The 22,858-nt window shown below is 45.0% G+C and overlaps 1 protein-coding gene across 1 annotated transcript in view; it reads right to left on the bottom strand.

The window, feature by feature from the left end:
- pola1 (polymerase (DNA directed), alpha 1) overlaps nt 1-22,858 on the bottom strand; it is a 373,540-nt gene that overhangs the window by 158,683 nt on the left and 191,999 nt on the right. The window contains exon 33 of the mRNA XM_038802241.1: nt 666-847. Coding sequence (XP_038658169.1) covers nt 666-847 — 182 coding nt within the window. The remainder of the gene's footprint in view (nt 1-665; nt 848-22,858) is intronic.

Here is a 22,858-nt window from a genome sequence, read left to right as displayed (position 1 = left end):
TTAGCCTGCTGCGGGGACGGAGAATTCGGCTGCCAGCAGGGGCGCGCCACGCAGAATAGGACTGCTGAGGTTTGCTTCAAAAGTGGGAAGCAGTTACTCTCAGCCAGAGTGTTAAGTGTGGCTGTGATCACTGCTGTTGTGCAGAAGCATTCCGGAATGTGGGATTTATCCTTTTCCACAGAGGAATATTTAGAAAAGGCTGAGATGTCAATCATTTGTCCTTTCTTGATATCAATGTGGATTCAATTTTCACCTTGCCCAGATTCCTCACCATCCCAGACTGATTTTCATATTTTTACTTCACAGCATTCGGGCCAACTCTCACACCCTCTAAAACTGCCACTGGGCTAAATCGCTGCAGCACGGTTCGATTCCCGTACCAGCCTCCCCGGATAGGCGCCGGAATGTGGCGACTAGGGGATTTTCACAGTAACTTAATTGAAGCCTACTCGTGACAATAAGCAATTTTCATTTTAATTTCACTGGTCTGCCTTGAATTGGCAGGTTCAATATACACCGCAGGTAAAACGTGGGACCTTCTCGAGTCTGCATAGTTCAGTTACTCTTCGTGAACTATTCCTGCTGATATGCAGCTTTTCTATCAAATGTATAACTTCCAAAAGGACAATGCCACATCTTTTTGCCACATTTATTATTGTACTTACACTTCCATCAAATACATTATCATAAATGTTTTCTGTTCCACATTTTGGACACACGAACTTGAACCTCTCTGAATCACGATATTTTTCTTCATCAGTAAGCTGTGTTGGGCCACCCAACAGGGCATCATTTTCTTCATCTTTAAGATATTGGTGATGAATTCGAAACTGGGATGGATCCAGACCTTTATGGAAGGAAGGGGGAGGAGAAAAAACAAATCAGGAATCAAATCATTGAGCTTATTTCCCACACTTGTGACTTAAGCTCATCCAGGTGCCGTAATAAAGAATGAAAAGACCAATGCAAAGAGTCTGATAAACTGACCATTGAGAACACGGTCAGGAATATATATAGGTTCATTTTATTTATTCAAACCACGATTACATGAACCCAGGTTTGAACACGACTCTGAGACACAATTCACATTTCCGATGATGATCTGCAAATTCAGTGTGCACTGTAACAGAAGCCTACAAAATATTGGAAGTACTTCTGATATGACATCTCAATGCAGTATTTTTGGATGTGCCACCCAGCATTAAAACTGTAAACAAGAGCCCCATATGTCTGTTCAATGCAATGTTAAATGTCCGATGGAGTCATCTGAAGAGGGGGACAGCGTTATTCCTGCAGCCTGACCAACATTCTGCTTTCAGCAATTCCCCCAGATTGGATAAACTGGCCATTCATCTCTCTCAAAGACCTGGTTTCTTAAACACAGTAACTGCACTATGTCATTTACATGAAGCGTTTTGAGATGCTTGACAGACATGATGTGCGGTGCTGTATATTCAGTGCTATTTCTTCTACCTTTTAAATACTTGCATTTAAAAAGCACTCTCACAACCTCAGAATGTCCCAAGTGCTTCGCAGCCAATGAAGTACTTTTTGAACTGCAGCATTATTGGGAAATAGGGCAGTTTTCGCACAGCAAGATCCCACAAGCAGCAGAGATAATGACCAGGCAACCTACTTGTCTCCGATCTTTCCATTCAGCAGGACAAGTACTACCACTGAATCAAAGCTGACACCATTTAACACTTTACGTCTCTTAAAGAATCATGATTGGCATCTCAAATAAATAAGTTTGAAAAAAATGCTCTATTCTATAAAGCCATGCTGGATGCAGACAGTTTGATGTGTGGTGTGCTACTACATTCCCGGTCTGTAGCAGTTCACGTTCTGTGCTCTGTGCCTGACGTTGAAGTCATGAGCCTGTTTGTGTCTCTGCTATTCCTCACTTTTTCAACTCTCTCATCTTCAGAGGCAATATTAAGCTGTAGGTTCTGTTGCAGAGCTATAAGTTACATTCTCCGTCGTCTTCCCATTAATAAATCGGACGGTGAGAACCCGTTTTGTAGCAGTGAGGTTCTGTAACCAAATTACTATCTAAGTTACTATCCTCATCTTTTTCATCAGTTTTTTTGATTGTTCAAACTCCCCTTTCTGCTTCTCCATTTGCCTGAGCATACCTAGGTAGGCTAATAACACGCAAATTCCTTCACAAAGTTGTGGAATAATTTGCTAGCAAACTGAGGACCATTGTCTGACACTACAATGTCCAGGGTGCCAAGTGTCACGAGGACTCTCTTCAGTGATTGAGTGTCTGTCTTCACCGTAATGCTGTGCAATCTCACTTCAATCCATCTGGAGCAATAATAAATGACAATGGTGAATACTTGAATTCCATTCCCAGGCTCTCCCATGGTCTTGTGGGAAAGGTGGAGAGTGGCAGTGCTTCGATCTTGTGTTAGCTACTCACTGGACATGTAAAAGTAATTCAAAATTTGTTCTTCTATAGAAGTATTGGTCATCAGACTGACTGCTGGGTTCCTGTATATTTGCTTGCTATTCCCAAGCGACATAAATGATTTTAATTTTGAGAATCTCAAGTTGAAGTGTTTTAGGGATGACTTGTCCATCATTAAAAACTAAGAAATCAATGATTATGAGATGCTTTCCCTATTCAAAATGCTGATGTAGTACTGGGCTGTTAGGAGTATAATCTGGCCATCTTTTCTGGTAGTATTCCATTATTTGGATACATTTGTCATCCTGCTGTTCTGCTAGTGTAATCTCTTGTAATAGCTGAAGAATAACGAATATAACACCACTTTCACAATGCAATTCAAATCTTCTATGTCGATTCCTTCCACTAGTATTCTCCATGTGCATTTGCTGTTGTCTGGTACTTCCCTTGGACGTACTTAGTTATTGAATCACACCTCATTGGTCTAAATCTGAAATACTGAATTCCAGGTGCCACCTTCGCAATCTCCTTTAGGTTAGGAAGTGAGGCCAAAGGCTTGTGGTCAGTTTCAATTTCAAACCACAATCCCATCACATAATCTGAGAACTTCATGCACTCCCATGTTGCTGCCAGTTCCTCATTCTCAATTGTTGCACATCTTTTCTCGGTCTCTGTGAATCATCTTGAGGCGTAATAAACTGACTTCCTTTTATCACTTTTTTGAACTTGAAACAAAACTGCATCCAGAACTGCCAACGATGCACCTGCTGCTACTATGGTCAGCAGTTCTGGATTGAAGTCCGCTGGAATTTCAGGAAAAATCTGATTATTTTTGATCTCGTCAAAAGCATCTTGCTGGTCCACTTTCCAGCACCATTGTTAACCTCGTCTCAACAACTCACTGATTTCTGCCAAATTTGGTAGAAACCTGCCTACTTGGTTGACCATCCCAAGGAATCTTTGAAGCTCTGTGATTCTCGAGTTGTGGAAAATCTCAAATCACCTTAGTTTTCCACGGGTCAGCTGTTATTCCTGAAGTTTGCATATTGTGCCCTAGGAATTTAATCACTGGCTTTGCAAATTCACATTTGTTCAATGTTAAACCTGCTTCCTGTCGAGCTTTGAGGACTGTTCTCACTCTACGATCATGTTCCTCCCTCAAGGAACCGTTTAAGACTATGTCATCCATATGGCACATTACTTCTTCTCGGGTCTGAAACATTGTTCTCCGAAATATTTCTGGAATAGGCACATTTCCAAATGGTAATCTGTTAAAGCAAAATGACCAAATGGCACTATAAAAGTGATCAGTCATCTGGATCCTTTATCCAGAGGCAACTGCCAAAATCTGCTGTTTGCATCTAATTTGGAGAATAGGGTACTTTTTGCTAATTTGGCAAGACTTTAATCTACTGATGTCATTGGGTAGGACTGGTGCTCTGCTGATTGTTTAGTAGAGTCAAGTCCAGGCAGATTCTAACTGAGCCATTAGGCTTTGGGAACGTGACCATTCCCAACGCACTACTTTGTCTTTCCGGTTACAGGAGAGACAACCTCCCGCTGTAGCATGTGCTCAATTTCACTCTCGACTTTGTCCAGGAATGGTTGCAGGGCCCTCCTCAGTGTAACGGGGCAAATTGGTTTAGCATCAGCTCTTGGGGAACATGATATTCAGTCTTCAGCTTTCATAAGCCCGGAAATAAGTTCCTTCCTGAATGGGTTACTGTACTGCTAGTCATCAACTTCATAAATCATCTTCAATTCTAAGCATGCCTTCTTACTTGGTAACAATGATTTTTGGTTCTGCAAATGTACAGAGGTCCAATGATTTCTCTATCCGCATTTTTCTTGCCAGCCGGGTTCGATCCCAGTCCCGGGTCACACTCCATGTGGAGTGTGCACATTCTCCCCATGTCTGTGTGGGTCTCAGGCCCGCAACCCAAAGACGTGCAGGGTAGGTGAATTGGCCACTCTAAATTGCCCCTTAATTGGGAAAAAAATGAATTGGACACTCTAAATTTTAAAAACAAATTCTTGCCAGGTGTTGTCCTATGACTTTGAACATCGTTCTACCTAAGCCTTGTAACTGGATGGATGACAGCTGTAGTGTAAATGTGTTTAAGTTGCCTTACTTAATCAGATAAGACTGAAACTGCTGCTGCTGTGCCTAATTTAAATTCTGCGGGGTGTCCGTCCACTCCTAGTTTAATTCTGCAGCATTTATTTTCTGTTTCATAGAATCATAGAATTTACAGTGCAGAAGGAGGCCATTCGGCCCGAGTCTGCACAGCCCTTACAAAGAGCACCCTACTCAAGCCCACGTATCTACCCTATCCCCGTAACCCAGTAACCCCCACCTAACCTTTTTGGATACTGAGGGCAATTTAGCATGAACAATCCAGCTAACCCGCACATCTTTGGACTGTGGGAGGAAACCGGAGCACCCAAAGGAAACCCACGCGCACACGGGGAGAGCGTGCAGACTCCGCACAAACAGTGACCCAGCCGGGAATCGAGCCTGGGACCCTGGAGCGGTGAAGCAACTGTGCTAACCAGTGTGCTACCGTGCTGCCATTCAGTTCCCCATGGGAAGCTCTTATTTTTTCCTGTGGTTCTGCAACTTCTAGTATCCAATTTGGCCTCACCTTTCCTTTCTTTTTGCAGGCTGTTTTAGATCAACATACAATTTTAAAATATCCGAACAGTGTGGCACTCTGCTCCCCTTGCTGGGCACTCTCCCCAGTCGTGCAGGTTTTTCCCACCACACCAAAGTTTATTTCAAGACGGTGATTGGCAAGCTTTTCCCCAATCACAGGCTTTTCCTTCAGTGCTCTTTCTCTTCACTGTCCAACATATCAAAAGGCCCCACTCATTCATTTCCATGGAATATTACTTTTGTCACAAGCAACTGTTCTATTTTTGCTTTCTCGGTTCAGACAGTCATGCAATTTGTACTGCCTTAATTAAAGTTCAACTCCTCTCAAATGCAAGATGTCTGATGGAGATTCATCTGGGACCTCACACTATGTGGTCACGAATCAATCGATTCCTCACTATTCCATCGTCGGAATATTCTGCCAGCCTGTCGAGATAATTGATGAATAAATCCGTGCATTTGCGGAGTTTTCGTTTTCTCTTATTAAATTTTGCTCGCTCACTGATTAAATGCTAAAATCTAATGTTGCAAATTGGTAACATACCACTTAACAAAAGTGATTGACACACATTTAATCTATATGAGAAAATTACCAAGAGTCATATAATTCACAATTAATCTTTAACCAGTCGAAGAAAGTTAAAGCTTTTAAAGTTAAAGTGCAAGCATCATCTTCAGCACAATGGCAAAGAATTAGTTGCTTGCTTCTGACTTTTCAAATTTTGCTTAAGTAGCCTACTTTACATTCTGCATGTTTAATTGAAAAATATTTGCTACTTCAAATGCTTAGCTCTAAACTCCATTTGCTTTGTTAGTTATGCTTAAGCCAAATTTTCAATAATGCAAACTTTGTTTGCAAAATAAATTATGTTGAATTATCGGTAGGCTTTGCCAGACTTATTGGAAGGTGATTATGAGAGCCGAATAAACATGATATGAGTTACACCCTTGTTCAGAGATAAGCTAACTACAGGCCAGTTAGTTTAGCTCTGGTGATGGGGAAACCTATACGGACTTAGGAATAAGGAGTAGGCCAGTGGACCCCTCAAGGCTGCTCCACTACTGAATAAGGTCATGACTCATCCGATTGTATCTTCAACCCCATATTTCGGCCTACCCCTTGATAACTGAAGCATAACTTCCCTACTTTTGTAATCAATTCCCCTCAGAATAAATGAAAACATATTAATAATCTTTATCAATGTCACAAATTGGCTTACATTAACACTGCAATGACGTTACTGTGAAAATCCCCTAGTCGCACGCTCCGGTTCAGGTACGCGAAGGGAGAATTCAGAATGACCAATGCACCTAACAAGCATATCTTACCGGTCTTGTGGGAGGAAACCGGAGCACCCGGACGAAACCCATGCATACATAGGGAGAATGTGCAGACTCCGCACAGTGACCCAAGCCAGGAATCAAACCTGGGTTCCTGGCGCTGTGAAGCAACAGTGCTAACCACTGTGCTACCGTACCTCCCATTCCATTAGCTTTCTTAATACTTGCTGCACTTGAATACTAGCCTTCTATAATTCATGCACTGGCACAGAGCTCTGCAATCTCTCACATTTAGATAATAAGCTTCTTCTTCACTCTTTTTGCCAAAATAGACAATATCACATTTGCCCACATTATACTCCATTTGCCAGATTTTTGCCCCACATCTAACTTTTATCCATTTGTAGCCTTCTTAGGTTCTCTTCACAATTTACTTCCCTACCTTTCTTTGTCATCAGTAAATTGAGCAACTATACCTTCAGTCCCTTCATCCAAGTCATTTATATAAACTGTAAAAGGTTGAAGCCCAGCACTGATCCCTGGCCATCCTGTTGACCAGAAAAAGACCTATTTATGCCAACTCTGTTTCCTGTTAGCAAGTAGATCATCAGTCGATGCCAATATGTTACCCCTTACACCATGAGCTTTCATTTTCTACAATAACCTTTGATGTGGCACCTTATCAAATGCCTTCTGGAAATCTAAGTGCAGTACACCCACCGGTTCCCCTTTATCAACAGCACATATGACTCCCTCAAAGAACTCCTATCAATGGTTAAACATGATTTGTCTTTCACAAAATCATGTTGATTCTGCCCGATTGCCTTGAATTTGTCCATGCCCTGCTATAACATCTTCAATAACAATGTCTCACATTTTCCTTGTGACAGAGGTTAGACTAACTAGCCTGTAGCTTCCTGCTTTCTGTTTCTTTCCCTTTTGAAATAAATTTGTTGAAACAATCATCCAGGACATTAAAATTAATAGTCACAGGGAAAGGTGCAGGTTGATTAAGAAAAGCCAGCGTGGTATTCTTAACAAAATCATAGTTAATGAAGTTGCTGGACTCTGTTGACCAGGTAGCAGAGAGGGTAAATGTGGCCAATGCAATGTGGTGATATGGACTTCCAAAAGACCTTGGGCTGGATTCTCTGTTTTGGGGACTAAGTTCCCGCGCTGTCGTCAAAACAGTGGTCTTTTACACCAGGAAAACTGGCGTCAAAAGGCCACTGATTCCCCGTTTTGCTAAGGGCTAGCAGGGAGGCAGCGTAGAGCTTGCAGCTCTAGCTGGCGATATTGCCCCCAGCACATCCGGTTCAGAGGCTGCGCATGCGCACGGCAGCCCGCGGACCTGGACCGGCAAAGTAGTGCCCCCCCCATTGTCTGCTTGTGCGCTACGGACTGCCCACCCACAGTGCCCCCAGCCCTGAATGAAGCCCCCCCCCCCCCCCCCCCCCCCCCCCGATAGCCCCCCCCCTCCCCAGCTGTGGCGGCCCCGGACCGAGTCCACAGCTGCCTCGGTCCCGAACGGCTGGGACTATGAGAGTCTCACGCCATCGGGAATTCGGCCGGTTGGGACGGAGCATCGCAGTGCGGGCCTCAGCAAATGGCCTGAGGCGGTGGATAATCGGCGCACCATACTCCTAGAATATGCCGCTTTTCAGGGGGCGGAGAATTCAGAAACCGGCGCCGCTCCCAATTTTGGCGCCAAAATCGATTCTCCGCCCCGTCACCGAACGCAATTTTGGCGTCGGAAGCGGTGATTCCAGCCCCTGTAGTACAGTGCCACACAATAGACTTATGAGCTAAGTTATAGCTCATGGAATAAAAGGGACAATAGCAACATGGAAACAAAATTGGCTTTGAGCGACAGGAATCAGAAGTGTTTTTTAAAAAAAAAATTTTAATTCTCCTTTTTCACATTTTCATCTAAATTTACATTCACCAACAATCAACGGTAACAAATACAATGGCAATCCCCTGGCCAACAGTCCCCAAACAACCCTCAACATTTTAAATACAAACGTCAAAGAAAAGGATTCAGGAATCTACCATCCACCCATACATAGTCATCAACAACATACACAGTCCGAACTGCCCCCCCCCCTCCCCAACTATCCCCCCCTAATGTTCGATGCCATCCAATTCTTGAAAGTGCAAAGCCCAAGAATTGCAAACTTTTCCATCCTTCCCCTCAATTCAATCATCACCTTATCGAGTGTTAAAAACTCCAATAGATCCCCCCCCCCCATGCCAAGGCACAGGGTGGAGAGACTGACCTCCACCCCAATAGGATCTGCCATCGGGCGATCAGCAAGGCGAAGGCTAAACATCTGCCTCCGCACCCGCTTCCAACCCCGGCCGACCCGATGCCCCGAATATGGCCCCCAGAGGACTCGGCTCAAGCCTCACATGTACCACATTCGAAATCATGGAATTTAGTGCAGAAGCAGGCCATTCAGCCCATTGGGTCTGCACCGGCTCTTGGAAAGAGCACCCTACTTAAGCCCACGCCTCAAGCCTATCACCGTAACATAGTAACCCCACCTAACCTTTTTGGACACTAAGGGCAATTTATCATGGCCAATCAACCTATCCTGCACATCTTTGGACTGTGGGAGGAAACCAGTGCACCCGGAGAAAATCCACGCAGTCATGGGGAGAACGTGCAGACGCCACACAGACAGTGACCCAAGCCGGGAATCGAACCTGGGACCCTGGAGCGGTGAAGCAACTGTACGAACCACTATGCTACCGTGCTTCCCTCGAGAAATTACCCTGAACCTCCCCCCAATACTCCTCCAGCTTTGGACAGGCCCAAAACATATGAACGTGGTTTGCGTTCCCACCCCCCCCCCGCAACGTTCACAAACATAATTTACCCCCTTCAAAGAGTCGGCTCATCCTCGCCTTTGTGAGGTGCGCCCTATACACCACCTTCAGCTGTATCAGCCCCCATCTTGCGCATAAAGTTGAGGCATTCACCCTCCGGAGCACCTCAAACCACAACCCCTCCTCCATGTCCTCTCCTATGTCTTCCTCCCACTTTGTCGCAATCCCCTCCAGCAGTGCCTTCTCTTCTAGAATCGCCAATAAATCGCTGACACCACCCACTTTCTCCATTCCCCCTGTCGTCAGCACCTCCTCCAACAATGTGGAGGCCAGCGCCACCGGAAAGCTTTGTATCTCCTTCTTAGCGAAATCTCGGACCTGCATATACCTAAATATTTCCCCCTGCCCCAACCCATATTTCGCCCCCAGCTCCTTCAATCCAGTAAACCGGGCCCCTAGAAACAAATCCTTTAAAACCCTGACTCCCTTCTCCGCCCATCTCCGAAAACTCCCATCCTACTTCCCTGGCTCAAATCTGTGAATCCCCTGAATTGGTATTTCCCTTGACCCCGCCCCCAGCCTAAAATGCTGGCGCAACTGCCTCCAGATCTTCAACGTCGCTACTACTACCGGACTCCGCGTATTTTCCCCGTGGCCATCGGGAACGGCTCTATTGCCAAAGCCCTCAGCCTCAACCCCCTACATAGACTCTCCTCCATCCTGAAAATTCAGTCCCACCTTCTAACCCAGCTCACCTTCTCCGTGTTTGCCGCGCAGTAATAAAATAATAAATTCAGAAGACCGAACCCTCCTGACTGTCATCCTCTCTGCAACAGCACCTTCCTCATGCTAATCACCTTCCTTCCCCATATAAACGAGGCAATCATCTTTTCAACCTCCTTTAAAAATGCCTTTGGCAGGAAGATCTACAGACACTGAAAAATAAACAAGAATCGCGGCAACACATTAATTTCAATTGCCTGTACCTGACCTGCCAGTGACAGAAGGAGACCATCCTACCTTGTCAGATCCGCTTTCACCCTCCCCACCAGACTAGTAATGTTATACTTATGGAGCCCCCCCTGAATCCCATGCCACCTGCACCCCCAGATATCTAAAGTGAGACCCCGCCCTACTGAATGGTAGCACCATTCTCTGCTAGTTACTTTTAAGAGGCTGGTTTAGCTCACTGGGCTAAATTGCTGGCTTTTAAAGCAGACCAACAGCACGATTCGATTCCCGTACCAGCCTACGCAGGCGCCAGAATGTGGCAACTAGGGGCTTTTCACAGTAACTTCATTGAAGCCTACTCGTGACAATAAATGATTTTCATTTCATTTTCACCCGCACCCCTGGCCGAAACACCACGAAATATTCACTTTTATCTAAATTTAGTTTATATCCCGAAAAAGACCCAAACACTCGAAGCAGTTCCAATATGCCCCCCATCAACATACACGGTTCTGATACATACAGCAACAAGTCGTTCGCTCTATCCACCCCACCCCACCCCCCGCACTATCCCTCTCCACACCTCCGATCTTCTCAACGCAATGGCCAACGGCTCAATCGCAAGCGCGAACAACAGGGGGAACATAGGACATCCCTTCTTGGTCTCACGGTGCAGAGCAAAATATCCCGAATTCATGTTATTCATGCGGACACTCGCCCTCGGTTCTCTGTCAGTAGCCTTACCCAATATACAAATCATGGCCCAATCCCAAACCGCCATCAAATACCCCCACTCAACTCGATCAAAATGCCTTCTTGGCGTCTAATGCCGCAGCCACCTGACTCCCTCCCCTCCGCCATAACTACGTTCAATCACCTCCTGATGTTCGAAAAGAGCTGCCTCCCCTTCACAAACCTCGTCTGATCTTCCCCTATCACCTTCGGGAGGGACTTCTCCAACCAACCCGCCAATACCTTCGACAACACCTTTGCATTCACATTCAAAAATGATATGGGGCCTATACGACCCACATTCTGTCAGCTCCTTATCCTTCTTGAGCAATGGGGAGATCGATGCCGGCCCCAAATTCTGTGGCAACACCCCCTTCCCTATCGCCTCCTCAAACATCCCCACCATCAGCGCCGCCAACGTATCTTAAAATTTCTTGTAATACTCCACCGCAAACCCATCTGGCCCTGCTTCCTTCCCTGACTGCATCTTCCCAATCGCATCTTTTATCTCCTGCTCCTCTATCGCCCCCTCCAATTTGGCCCTGTCCCCCTCCCCAAGTCTTGGGTATTCCAAATCATCCAGAAATTCCTGCATCTCCCGATCCTCGCCAGGTGGCTCCGACCTGTAGAATCTCTTGTAAAACTCCTCAAACACCCTATTAATCTGATCTGGAGCCACCACCATTCTCCCTGCACTATCCCGCACCTGAACAATTTCCCTCGCCGCTGCCTCCCTCTGGAATTGACCTGCCAGCATACGTCCCACCTTCTCTTCATACTTGTCGACCACTCCCCTCGCCTGCCTCAATTGGCGCACCACCTTCCTTGTGGACTGCCGGTCAAACTTGCCTGCAACCCTTCCTCTTTTCCAACACTGTCAGATCCACATCCTCTACATACCTCCTGTCCACTTCCAACATCTCATCTATTAACCTTTGCCGATCCACCCTCTCCTCCTTACCCACCTTTGCCTTAAACGATATCACCTCCCCCTCGCCACTGCCTTCAAAGCTTCCCAAACCACCGCATATATTCTTCAATCACTTTTCCAATCTTATCACAAAACCTTTGGCCCCCCAACATCCAATCTCCATCCCCGCCTCTGCACTGTTCCCTTCTCCAACACCATATCAACCTAGTGTGGTGCATGGTCCAATATCGCAATTGTCGAATATTCTGACCCCTTGACCCTGGCTAACAGCTCCCACCACAAAAAAATCTCTCCACGAATAGGCCTTATGAACTGCAGCGAAGAAAGAATACTCTCGCTCCCCCGGGTGCAAGAACTTCCAGGGGTCCACTCCTCCCATTTCCACCATTAGCCCAGCCAACGCCTTCGCTCCCCCTGACTGGGTACGTGATCGCGGTCGTGACCTGCCCAATTTTGGCTCCTGCACCATATTCCAGTATCCACCCGCTATCAATTCATACGAATCCAAGTCGGGGATGGCCCCACACACCTTCTTTACAAACCCTGCATCATCCCAGTTGCGACCATACACGCTTACCAACGCCACCAACCTCCCCATCATTGCCCCTGTCACTATTATGTATCTACCTCCCTGATCTGCCACAACTTTCTCCATTTGGAACCTCACTCTTTTATTCACCAGAACCGCCCTACTATCAAAATCCGAGTGAAACACCTGGCTAACCCAGTCCTTTCTGAGCCTCCCCTGATCCTTCATCCTCAAGTGAGTCTCCTGCAGCATCGTCACATCTTCTTTCAAACTTTTTAAATGCGCAAGCACCCTCAACCTCTTCACTGGGCCTCCCAACCCCCTCACGTTCCACATGACTATCAGAGGGTCTCCCCGCCTCCCCCTGCCGCCCTCCCTGCTCATCCACTATCATAATTTTGGGCAATACCTACTGAGCCTGACCCGTCCCTATCCATTGTTGACATCGAACCCCAACCCCCCCTCTCAGAGTCAACCCCTACACTCCCTCTCAAAGAAACCCCACCCAGTGTTGATCCCTCCCCTCCCTTTTCTCACCTCCTAGGCCCACTGAAATCTGCTCACCATGTTCCAATGAACAGAATAGTGGTTAATGGATATTTTCAGTGGAGAGGAAGATTTATAGTGGGGTTCCCATTATATATATATATTGGCAGATAGGGACAGATGAAGTTCAATTGGAGAACCATTTTGGTAGGAAGAACATGGAGAGACAATATAAAATAAAGGGTACAATTCTAAAGGGGGTGCAGGAGCAGAGAGACTTGGATGTATATATGCACAAGTCATTGAAGGTGGCAGGACAGATAGAGAGATTGGTTAAAGCATACACTAACTTAGGCTTTATTAATAGGACATGAGTATAAGAGAAAGGAGGCTGTGTTGAACTTGTATATGACATCAATTCAGCCTCTGTTGGAGAATGGTGTACAGTTCTGAGTGTCGCACTTTGGGAAGGATGTGAAGACATTGGAGAGAGTGCAAAAAAGATTTATGAGTATGTTTCCAGGGATGAGGAACTTCAGTATGAGGACAGATTGGAGAAGTTAGGACTCTTTCCTTTCCTTGATGAAAGAAAGGCCAAGAGGAGACTTGACAAGAGGTGTTTAAAATGTTCCCAATTGAGAAAGGATTGAGAACGAGAGGGCACAGATTTAAAATAATTGGCAAAAGAAGCAAAATGCACTGCCTGACAGTGTGGTGGAGGCAGGTTTAATTGAAGCATTCAGAAAGGAATTAGACTTGTTATCTGAAAAGAAAGAATGTGCTGGGTTATGGGAAGAAGATAGCGGAATGGCACTTAATGGAATTTCACATTTGGAGCAGGTGCTGACACGAGGGGCTGACTGGACTGCTTTTGTGCTGTGAATATTTTGTGATTCTGCGTTCAGAATAGTTTTTATGAACACACGATTTTCATTTTTTTCATGAAGTTCCCTCACATTATTGGACCCCCAATACAGACTGTTCCTGTCAGCATTCACCATTTCAACAAAGGTAATTTTATAATGAATAAAAAGGCACATACTTGTTTTCCTTTTCATTAAGGTAAAGACAGGAACAAGAGGATAGAACATTCGCGTTTGTGTGCCTGGTGTCAGCGTTGAGCATTGATAAGGGGCAGTACGGTTTATATGAAGAGTAAAGGTTCCTAGACTAAGTATGGGACCCTGTTGCAAAAGCATTAACATTTCGATTTTATATGCAGCCATCCCTGATGTCCAACTGAGATTTGCAATCTAATGAGCACTTTTTGGTTTTGCTGTGGAGCTATGGTTAGTTTCAGAATGTCCGAAAATCAATTCACATAGAAATCTTTCAGCAAACAAAGACATTCACCTGATTAAAGATCAACGGTAAAACTGCATTATGCTGTCTGTGCTGAATTATTCAATTCCCAGTTTAAAAAAAAAATTATAATAGATGGTAATGAAGGTATTATTTGCTCTTTTAAAAATAGCTCCAGTACTTTGAACTGAACAATTAAAAAAAAAGACCCAAAAATAAAAACACAGTCTCCATTCAGCAACAAAATGACTCAGTCAACACTACTTCTGCTTTCTCTTTCAAACAAGTTAAAACCCACCACAGTAAAATGTGAATTACAGGCTTGGCAAAGAACACCAGCGGATATACAAACCAATTTATTTGCCTTGACCATAACCAGTCGTGTTGCTTTATAGCTGACACTTCCAACAATACCACATCAACGCACAAGTCAAGTTCGGGACTGTTTTTGGAAAACAAATCGTTATCCAAGAAGTGACTCGTTTGTAGTGCAAAATCTAGAAACTTCTTTGAACTGGTCAAAATAAAGTCATGCGCCTTGTAATCAAACATCCAATAATTTTGAGACTGCCCCAACTATTAGTGTAAGGAGCAAAGTGAACCTAATACAATTGTTTTCGATTTAATTAAAATTCTGTAGATATATTCCAAGAACGTCTTTTACATATATACTTTCCCTTTCAACGTATGCTGTAAATTGCAGTGACCTGTAATGATGAATCCTTCCCAACAGCAACACAAATAGTTTATTTCTCCCAAGTGTTTTGCTTATGTGCAATGCATTCAAGTGTAAAATAGCTATCTTGAAAATTACACATTATGTAGGATTCCTTTGCACTGGAGAAGTAATTTCATCACAACTGCGCTGAGACTATTACAATAGGTCTTACTGTCAATTTAGCTGGACTGCAAGGGTCTAGGGAAAAAGATGTTGACTTCAGATGCTGCCACCTAGAGACAAGTATTAAACTCAAAGCCAAAACATTAATTGCATGGAATTGGGAAAACAAAATGCATAGAATTACTTCTTAAACAAAAACCTTTCTTTTTAAAAATAAATTTAGAGTACCCAATTCATTTTTTCCAATTAAGGGGCAATTTAGCATGGCCAATCCGCCTACCCTGCACATCTTTGGGTTGTGGGGGTGAAACCCACGCAAACATGGGGAGAATGTGCAAACTCCACACTGACAGTGACCCAGAGCCAGGATCGAACCTGGGACCTCGGCGTTGTGAGGCAGCAGTGCTATCCACTGCGCCAAGGTGCTGCCCAAACCTTTCCTTTTTAACAGTTCAAAAAACAGGTGAATGTTTCTTTTTAATCTGATAAACCGTGAAGTAAATCAATCTGTGCACTCTACTATTAACTTTTTGAATCCAAGCAAGGTGAATTTAAACTGTTTCATCTGTCTCTTCTTTCACCTCATGTTTCAGCAAAGCAGCATACATCCCTCAAGGTGCATTCTGGTCGAGCAGTGCAAAACTAAAACGTCATACACAAAAGGCCACTCAGAAATATTGTTCATTGCTTTGAGGGCAAAAACGGTGAGGGCGGAAGAGGACTAAAATTTCATTTTCTTTTGAACGTGCTACTGCTTGGGGTCAAATGCGGGCAACTGCTACTGTTCAGTAACAGTTGATGCTGTCAGTCACTCTCTGTTAGTCAGAGAGGCTGAGTCAGCTAGGAACCAGACCGGATAATACACTTCATCCAAAGTGCCAGACCTGCTGAGCTTTTCCTGCATTTTCTGTTTTTAATCGGCAATACAATAGAGCACATCAGTTTTAAAGCAGCTGTAAAACAAAGTGCACGCAGCCCAAATCCAAGAAGTCTTTCTTGCAAAAACAAATCTATCCAGAAACTGTACTTTGTGAAGTAACTGCCTCTACAGTTGAAAAATGCTGTAGATATACAGCAAGACATTCGGCTACAAACTGGTGTTGCTCCAATTAAGAGGATTCAGGCAAAATGGACTCGATGTCAGGTACTTTTTGTATTTGAAGGTGAAACAGGGAAGTATGTTCCAAACCAATTCCTGTTACATATTAAATTCCGCAAATCACTTGCATATTACTGTACAATAAATGTAGGATAATGAGGTGCATTTCATTATTCCTTTGTATGGATATCATTTTTTTTCCCTTTGTGGATCAACGAGATGAAATGTTATGACTGACATCTGCTATTAGCTAAAACTACCAGAATCAACTGCAGAATATATGTACTGATTTTCAAAATAGGTACCCTGAAGAAAATAATCTAATTTGGGGGATTCAGGTGGGTACCATGAGCAAATTCCAGTCATATTTAGGATATCTAGGCTAATAAATCAGATGATGCCTCAGCTTACTTTTCCGCCCCAAAGTTCTCAAACTAAATAGGCAATGGGGGCAGTTACTCTGGATAGGCCGCACTACCACCTGTGCACTGTGGGTGTCACAATGGTTACCACTGTTGTCTCATAGGGCCAGGGGTCCAGGCTCAATTCCGGACTTAGGGCACTGTCTGTGTGGAGTCTGCACATTCTCCCCGTGTCTGCATGGCTTTCCTCCGGGTGCTCCAGTTTCCTCCCACAGTCCAACGGTGTGCAGGTTAGGTGGATTGGCCATGCTAAATTGTCCCTTAATGATCAGGCATGTGCAGGTTAGGTTGGGGGATAGGGGCGGAGTGGACCTAGGCAGGGTGTTCTTTTGGAGGGTCAGCGCTGATCCGATGGGCCGAATGACCTCCTTTTGCACAGTCGGGATTCTATGACCTTACCACCATGACATTATCGACTTTGCATGGTCACTAATCGGTGATAAAGAAAATCTAATAACCTCAATGCAATCACGAAAAACGTGGTTGTGACAATTTTCAATCCCTGCCCAAAACACAGACAGGTCTTCATCATGCTTCCCCAGATCTTTATGTCAGCAGTACAAATATCGCTTAGGGCCTCAGTCACAGGGGCCATTGCTGCAGTCACTGGTGCCAGACACTCCTCCATTGTGACTGCTGAACTGTTCTTCAAAGCGTTGCGCATGATGCTAGTGGATTCCTTCAATCAAACCGCTTTCTGCGGCACACTGTCAGATATTATTCCCAGTATCCGCACCAAGATTTAATGGACCGCCAGCATTCTTCTTTTAACTGCAGGACCTGCGAGAGTTTAGTACGAGAGGGGATTATGGTCCGTTCATGGCAGTTAGGGAAACCCTGTAATCCTGCCCTGGGCTCTCAGCTCGTCAGCAGTTTAAAGAGCAAGCTTCCCTTCAATGATCGTCACTGACTAATTACTCTCTAATTACTGAACCTACCATGGCGTTAATCACTGGAAGACAGGGAACAAAGTTGCATTTACCTTTCTGTGCAGTTTGCATGTTGATGTTCATCTCCTCTGCTGTCTGTTTGCCCTGCTTCTTGTTCTTTTGGTCCTTCATTGATTCTGTGTCATATCTGGGTTGTGTTTATTTTTGTTTTCCTTTTTGGGGTGTGAGGTGGTGCACACACTGAAGGGGATGGTGACGCTGAGGAGGAAGGCACCACATTTCAGGTGGTACTGGAAAGTAGCGGGAAGAGGGTAGCACTGGGAGCCTTCCAAGTGGCATTAAACAAAGCTGCATATTCAGGCTGTGTACATTGACACCTCCTGTTAGGGGGCAGCACAGTAGCACAGTGATTAGTATTGTGGCCTAACAGCTCCAGGGTCCCAGGTTCGATTCCCCACTGGGTCACTGACTGCGGAGTTTGCACGTTCTTCCTCTGTCTGCGTGGGTTTCCTCCCACAGTCCAAAGACGTGCAGGTTAGGTGGATTGGCTATGCTAAATTGCCAAAAGTGTCCAAAAAGGTTTCGGGGATAGGGTAGAAGTGAGGTCTTAAGTGGGTCGGTGCAGACTCGATGACCGAATGGCCTCTTTCTGCACTGTATGTTGTATGTTAGCTTCCTTCCCTGCTGCCCTCGTTGTTGCTGTTCTGCACTGCTATTCCATATCAGTTTGTAATGTTATGTTCGTGCTGGTAATATGTCTTCTTCTCTCTTACCCTCCAAATGCAAGCAATAGTATACTGGTCAAAGCGTACTAAACCGGAAGCAACAGTGATAAACAGAGATGTGTGTTTATAGACATGGCTAAGAGGTTCCATTTGGGCGCAAACAGCTCAAAATTCAGAAGTTTTCTTTGCTCGTTTTCGCTCAAATTCCTTTGCAAAACTCCAATCTTCTATGAACCAGTACAAATCGGGCAGCATTTTCAAACTTTAGAAAAAAACTGTCCCATTAAAATATATTCTTGGTCACCCAGTCCAGTTTTATTTGGACAGATTGAGCATCCCTTATCCGAAATCCAAAAGATCACGATGAGATGTCACGAGTGGGAAATCCCACAAGGCCCTTGGAAGGTTCCCAGGCAATGCGCAGGTCCCAACAGGCGGGAACAGGCCATTTCGCCCCCTTGAAAATTATATTGCGAAATCCGATTAGCACTCGTTCCCAAGCATTTTGGATAAGGGACGCTCAGCCTGTATCATGGAAGATAGGTTTCCCACAAAAAAAAAGCATTTTTAATCAGTGTCTGGTCCAATCCTAATCAGTTAACATAATTTTAGATAACTGAAAATGATTTCAGAAAATTTATGAAACTATTTACTGGTTACAGTAGTTTGTTTCTTAGTAAATTAAGAGAAAATTGAACGCTTTTTAAAACAAAGGTGCTTATTAGGGCACTTGCGCCCTAAAGATGTTTAATTTTAACATCTACCATGATGGTTCTCAAACGGGTATAATTAACAGAAGCTCACCAGGGTGAAAACTTTGATCTAGTGATGAAGCCCATGTGTGGACAGGTTTGGTTTCTAGAGCAATGATTTTTAAACTATCGCAAAAAAAAAAAAATCATAAAATCTCAACTTACACTGGAGTTAATTTGAGCTCAAGTTTTTCAATCTTGAGAGCTGGTTTTGGAAATACCAGTATAATGTTGCAGAAACTCCAGGGCAATCTATTCTATTGAGAGACAACTACTTCACATACAATTTTATGGCCATATTTATTCTAGAAGTGTGATGGAGAAGGCAGGTGTACATGAAAAATATGTTTAAAAATACACAGGATAAATTTTCGTACAATGATTCAATTTTAAGACATAGCTTCACTGTACACAATGTCATTTAAAGTCCAATAGTGTAACCACAAACATTTGTGTGCGTTTATTATTGTCCACGCAACTCTCAGACCTTGCAATGGCCTAGTTTTATTCAAAATACTCAGACAAAGGTGCAATTTTACTTTATGGTTCTCCCAATTGGAAATCTAGGGGGCAATTATTACCTTGCTGGCGCACAACCCACTATGCTGGGAGAATAGTGGGAGAGCACCAAGATGGGGTTCACACCCGGCCTACTGCATAATCTGGATCACGCCCTCACTGGACATGAACCAAATTAGCACAGGAGAGGCAGAGGCATAATGGTATTATTGTTAGACTAGTAATCCAGAGACGCAGGGTCATGGTCTGGGGACCCGGGTTTGAATCCCACGGTGACAGATGGTTAAATTTGAATTCAGTAAAAATGTGGAATGAAAAGTCTGAAAGGTGACCATGAAACAAAGCCCACATCTCATGAACAAATAAAACAAAACATTTAAATATGCTGTTACTGTTCCAAGCTGGATTCACCCATCTCCCAGTACTGTGGGCGGGATTCTCCCAGCCACGCGCCGGGCTGGAGAATCACCGCAACCGCGCCACCCCGACACCGGCACGCGATTCTCCGCGGAGAAGAGAATTGCCGCCATTGGCGCCGGCGCATTTGACGTGGCGCCGGTTGCCGGCCGCTCTACGTGGCCGGGCCACCGATTCTCCAGCCTGGATAGGCCGAGCGGCCGCTCTAAAACGGCAGAGTCGCGCCGGCACCGTCCACACCTGGTTGCAGCCTCCGACCCCGGGCGGGGGTCTCCGATGCGGCCTGGCCTGCGATTGGGGCCCCACCGGTCGGCGGCCCGGCCTCTCTGGCTGGGGGCCTCCTTTGCAATGCATCGGCCCCTAAAGGCCTGCGCCATGTTGCGTCGGGGCCGCCGCTGCGCATGTCCTCGTTGACGCCGGCGCAACTGCGCATGCGTGGATCCCGTGGCGTACAGTTCACGCCGGGATATGCAGCTGGAGCAGCGCGAACCGCTCTAGCGTCATGCTGGTCCCCTGTAGGAGCCAGAATTAGACGTGGGAGCGGCCCGTTCATGCCGCCGTAAAACGCGACGGTGTGGACACTCTGCCGCGGGATTGGAGAATCCAGCCCCTCTATATGTCAGGAGGCAGTGCCAGGTTGGTGTTGCCAACGGTTAGGGCAACTAGCAACCCCACAGCAGGCTGTCACTCACTGTAACTTAGAGATGGGGTTGCCCTTTAACTATTGTACCCCAATCTCTGCAAAGTCAAGCTTGCTGTTTGGTTAGGCCCTGCCCCGCCCCTCTAAATGGTGGTGCAAAACTCCCCCCCCCCCCCCCCCCCCCCCCAATCCAATCTCAGTGTGGGTGGATTGGGGATTGGATCGTGCCCACCCACCTAGCGGGAGTCGCACCTCGTTTACCGCCGGAGACCAGACTTTGGAAATATTTTGGGAGAATTCCACCCGTAATTTGCCGGAAGCACCTGCTGGGAATTCAGATGCGGACTATCAATACATTTCTATTTAGGAAAATAACCAAAAAGCAGTGGGTGCCTGCATTTCTAATTTGTGCAGCCAGCTGGCAAAGCTCTTCACCTGGAGCAGTGGCTCATAAAATTTACTCCAAGTGCTAACATTGTCAGAATTAATGTAACAAAGGGAACGGTCATTGGAAACTCTGGATAGTTAAACGCTACCATTGAACTTCAACAGTTCAATTGAGGCAAACATGGTCCAAAAGCCGGTAAAATACTGAACAGCTGCCATATTCATGATATTTGGGCTATTAGCCAACACCATTTTCTAAAAATCAATATATGGAGGTGCATCGTTAACGTAGTAAATAAGCCCGATGGTACTTCGCTTATCAGGTTAAATGTGATGTCAAGCCACATAAGGAGATATTTGGACATGTGACCAAAAGTATGGTTAAACAGCTAGGTTATGGGTTAACTTTTTAAAATAAATTTAGAGTACCCAAGTAATTTTTTCCAATTAAGGGGCAATTTAACGTGGCCAATCCACCTAGCCTGCACATCTTTGGGTTGTGGGGGCGAAACCCACGCAAACACAGGGAGACTGTGCAAACTCCACATGGACAGTGACCCGGAGCCAGGATCGAACCCGGGACCTCGACACCGTGAGGCAGCAGGGCTAACCCACTGTGCCACCGTGCTGCCCGATAGATTAACTTAAAAGGAATTAAATGAGGCATATGTTTCGAGAGAAAATGCCAATGATTAGGACCTAGGTAACCAACAGCATGGCCATCAGTGAGTGAGCAAAAAAATCAGGGACGTGCTAGAGCATAGAATTGAAGGGTCACAGAGATCTTGGAGTTTGTAGATTTGCAACAGATCACTTGAGTAAGACAATGGATGGATTCAAACACAGGGTCAGAATTTTAAAATTGAGGCAAGGCTGGACCAGGTGCCAGTTAGGTAGGTTGGCACATGGGTGATGGGTGAAGAGGACTAGGTGCGTTAGGATATGGGCAACCGAGTTTTTGGAGTGGGGAAAGGCAGGAATACATCTAGGAGAACATTGGAACCGTCGAGTCCGGAAGTAACAAATGCAGGAATGAGAGTTTTCAGCAGCAGGTGACTGGAACCAGGGGCGGTGAAAGGTGATATTACAGAGGTGGAAACAGGCAATTTTTAACGATGCAGATGACATGTGAGCATAAGTTCAGCTCAGGGTTGAATAGGACGTCGATGCCGTGAACGGTTTGATTCAGGCTCAGACAGTTACCAGGGAGGGTGGTGAAATCGGTGGCTAGGAAACAAAACTTCCAATCTGAACAGACAGAAAGTGCTATCTAAATGAGTGACGTTCAATTCACGAACATTAAGTTCTGAATAAAGAGACCTATCACGCTGTCAGATTGCAAGAAATTTAGCTTGGAATTTTATTTTGGAAGTTTGAGCAAGAACTCTTCAGAATGTGGTAAAATTTAATCTAGGTTAGTCAGTGCCAGGTCACACTTGATTTATTCTGCTTTTAGACTCTACAGCTGACCTGGAATACTTTCAATGGGCCTTGAAATTCTTCATTGCCTACAAGTTTGTTCTTTCTCTCAAGTATTTGGACATGAAACATCCTCTTCAGTAGATAACACTATCAAAGAACTGATTTGTACTTCACTCATATGCAGGCTTCATTTTTTAATCACTTTTACTTCAAGGGGGCATAATATCAAATCAATGATTAAACATGGACTATCAGGTCACTTAGAAAAATCTCCTTTGCAGTTTCCTAATAGTAACAAAACCTTCGGGGGCAGATAACTCCTAGAAACGACATGAGGCTGTGTATTCCGTCCCCCCCACCCCCCAACCTTCCCACACACACATAACTGCGCCATCAATTCGTACTGAAGGGAAGCAGTACCACCGAAAAGGAGGAATAAAACAGCGAGACACAACTGGAAAGAAACACAGCTTAATTTACAAATTAAAGCACCTCAAAAAAAATGAGCTAACTGAATTCATGATCAGATTGCTGCTGTATCCGAACTCTCCCTTAAGGGAAGATGATAAGCTCTTCTAACACTAAGCAACAATCGCCACAGATGTGGGTGTGGGGTGCAGGTTTGATCCCA

The sequence above is a fragment of the Scyliorhinus canicula genome, chromosome 7 (genome assembly GCF_902713615.1).
Source record: "Scyliorhinus canicula chromosome 7, sScyCan1.1, whole genome shotgun sequence".
NCBI lineage: Eukaryota > Metazoa > Chordata > Chondrichthyes > Carcharhiniformes > Scyliorhinidae > Scyliorhinus > Scyliorhinus canicula.
Note: the sequence above shows the minus strand (reverse complement) of the source record. Positions and strands in the feature narration are given on the sequence as shown.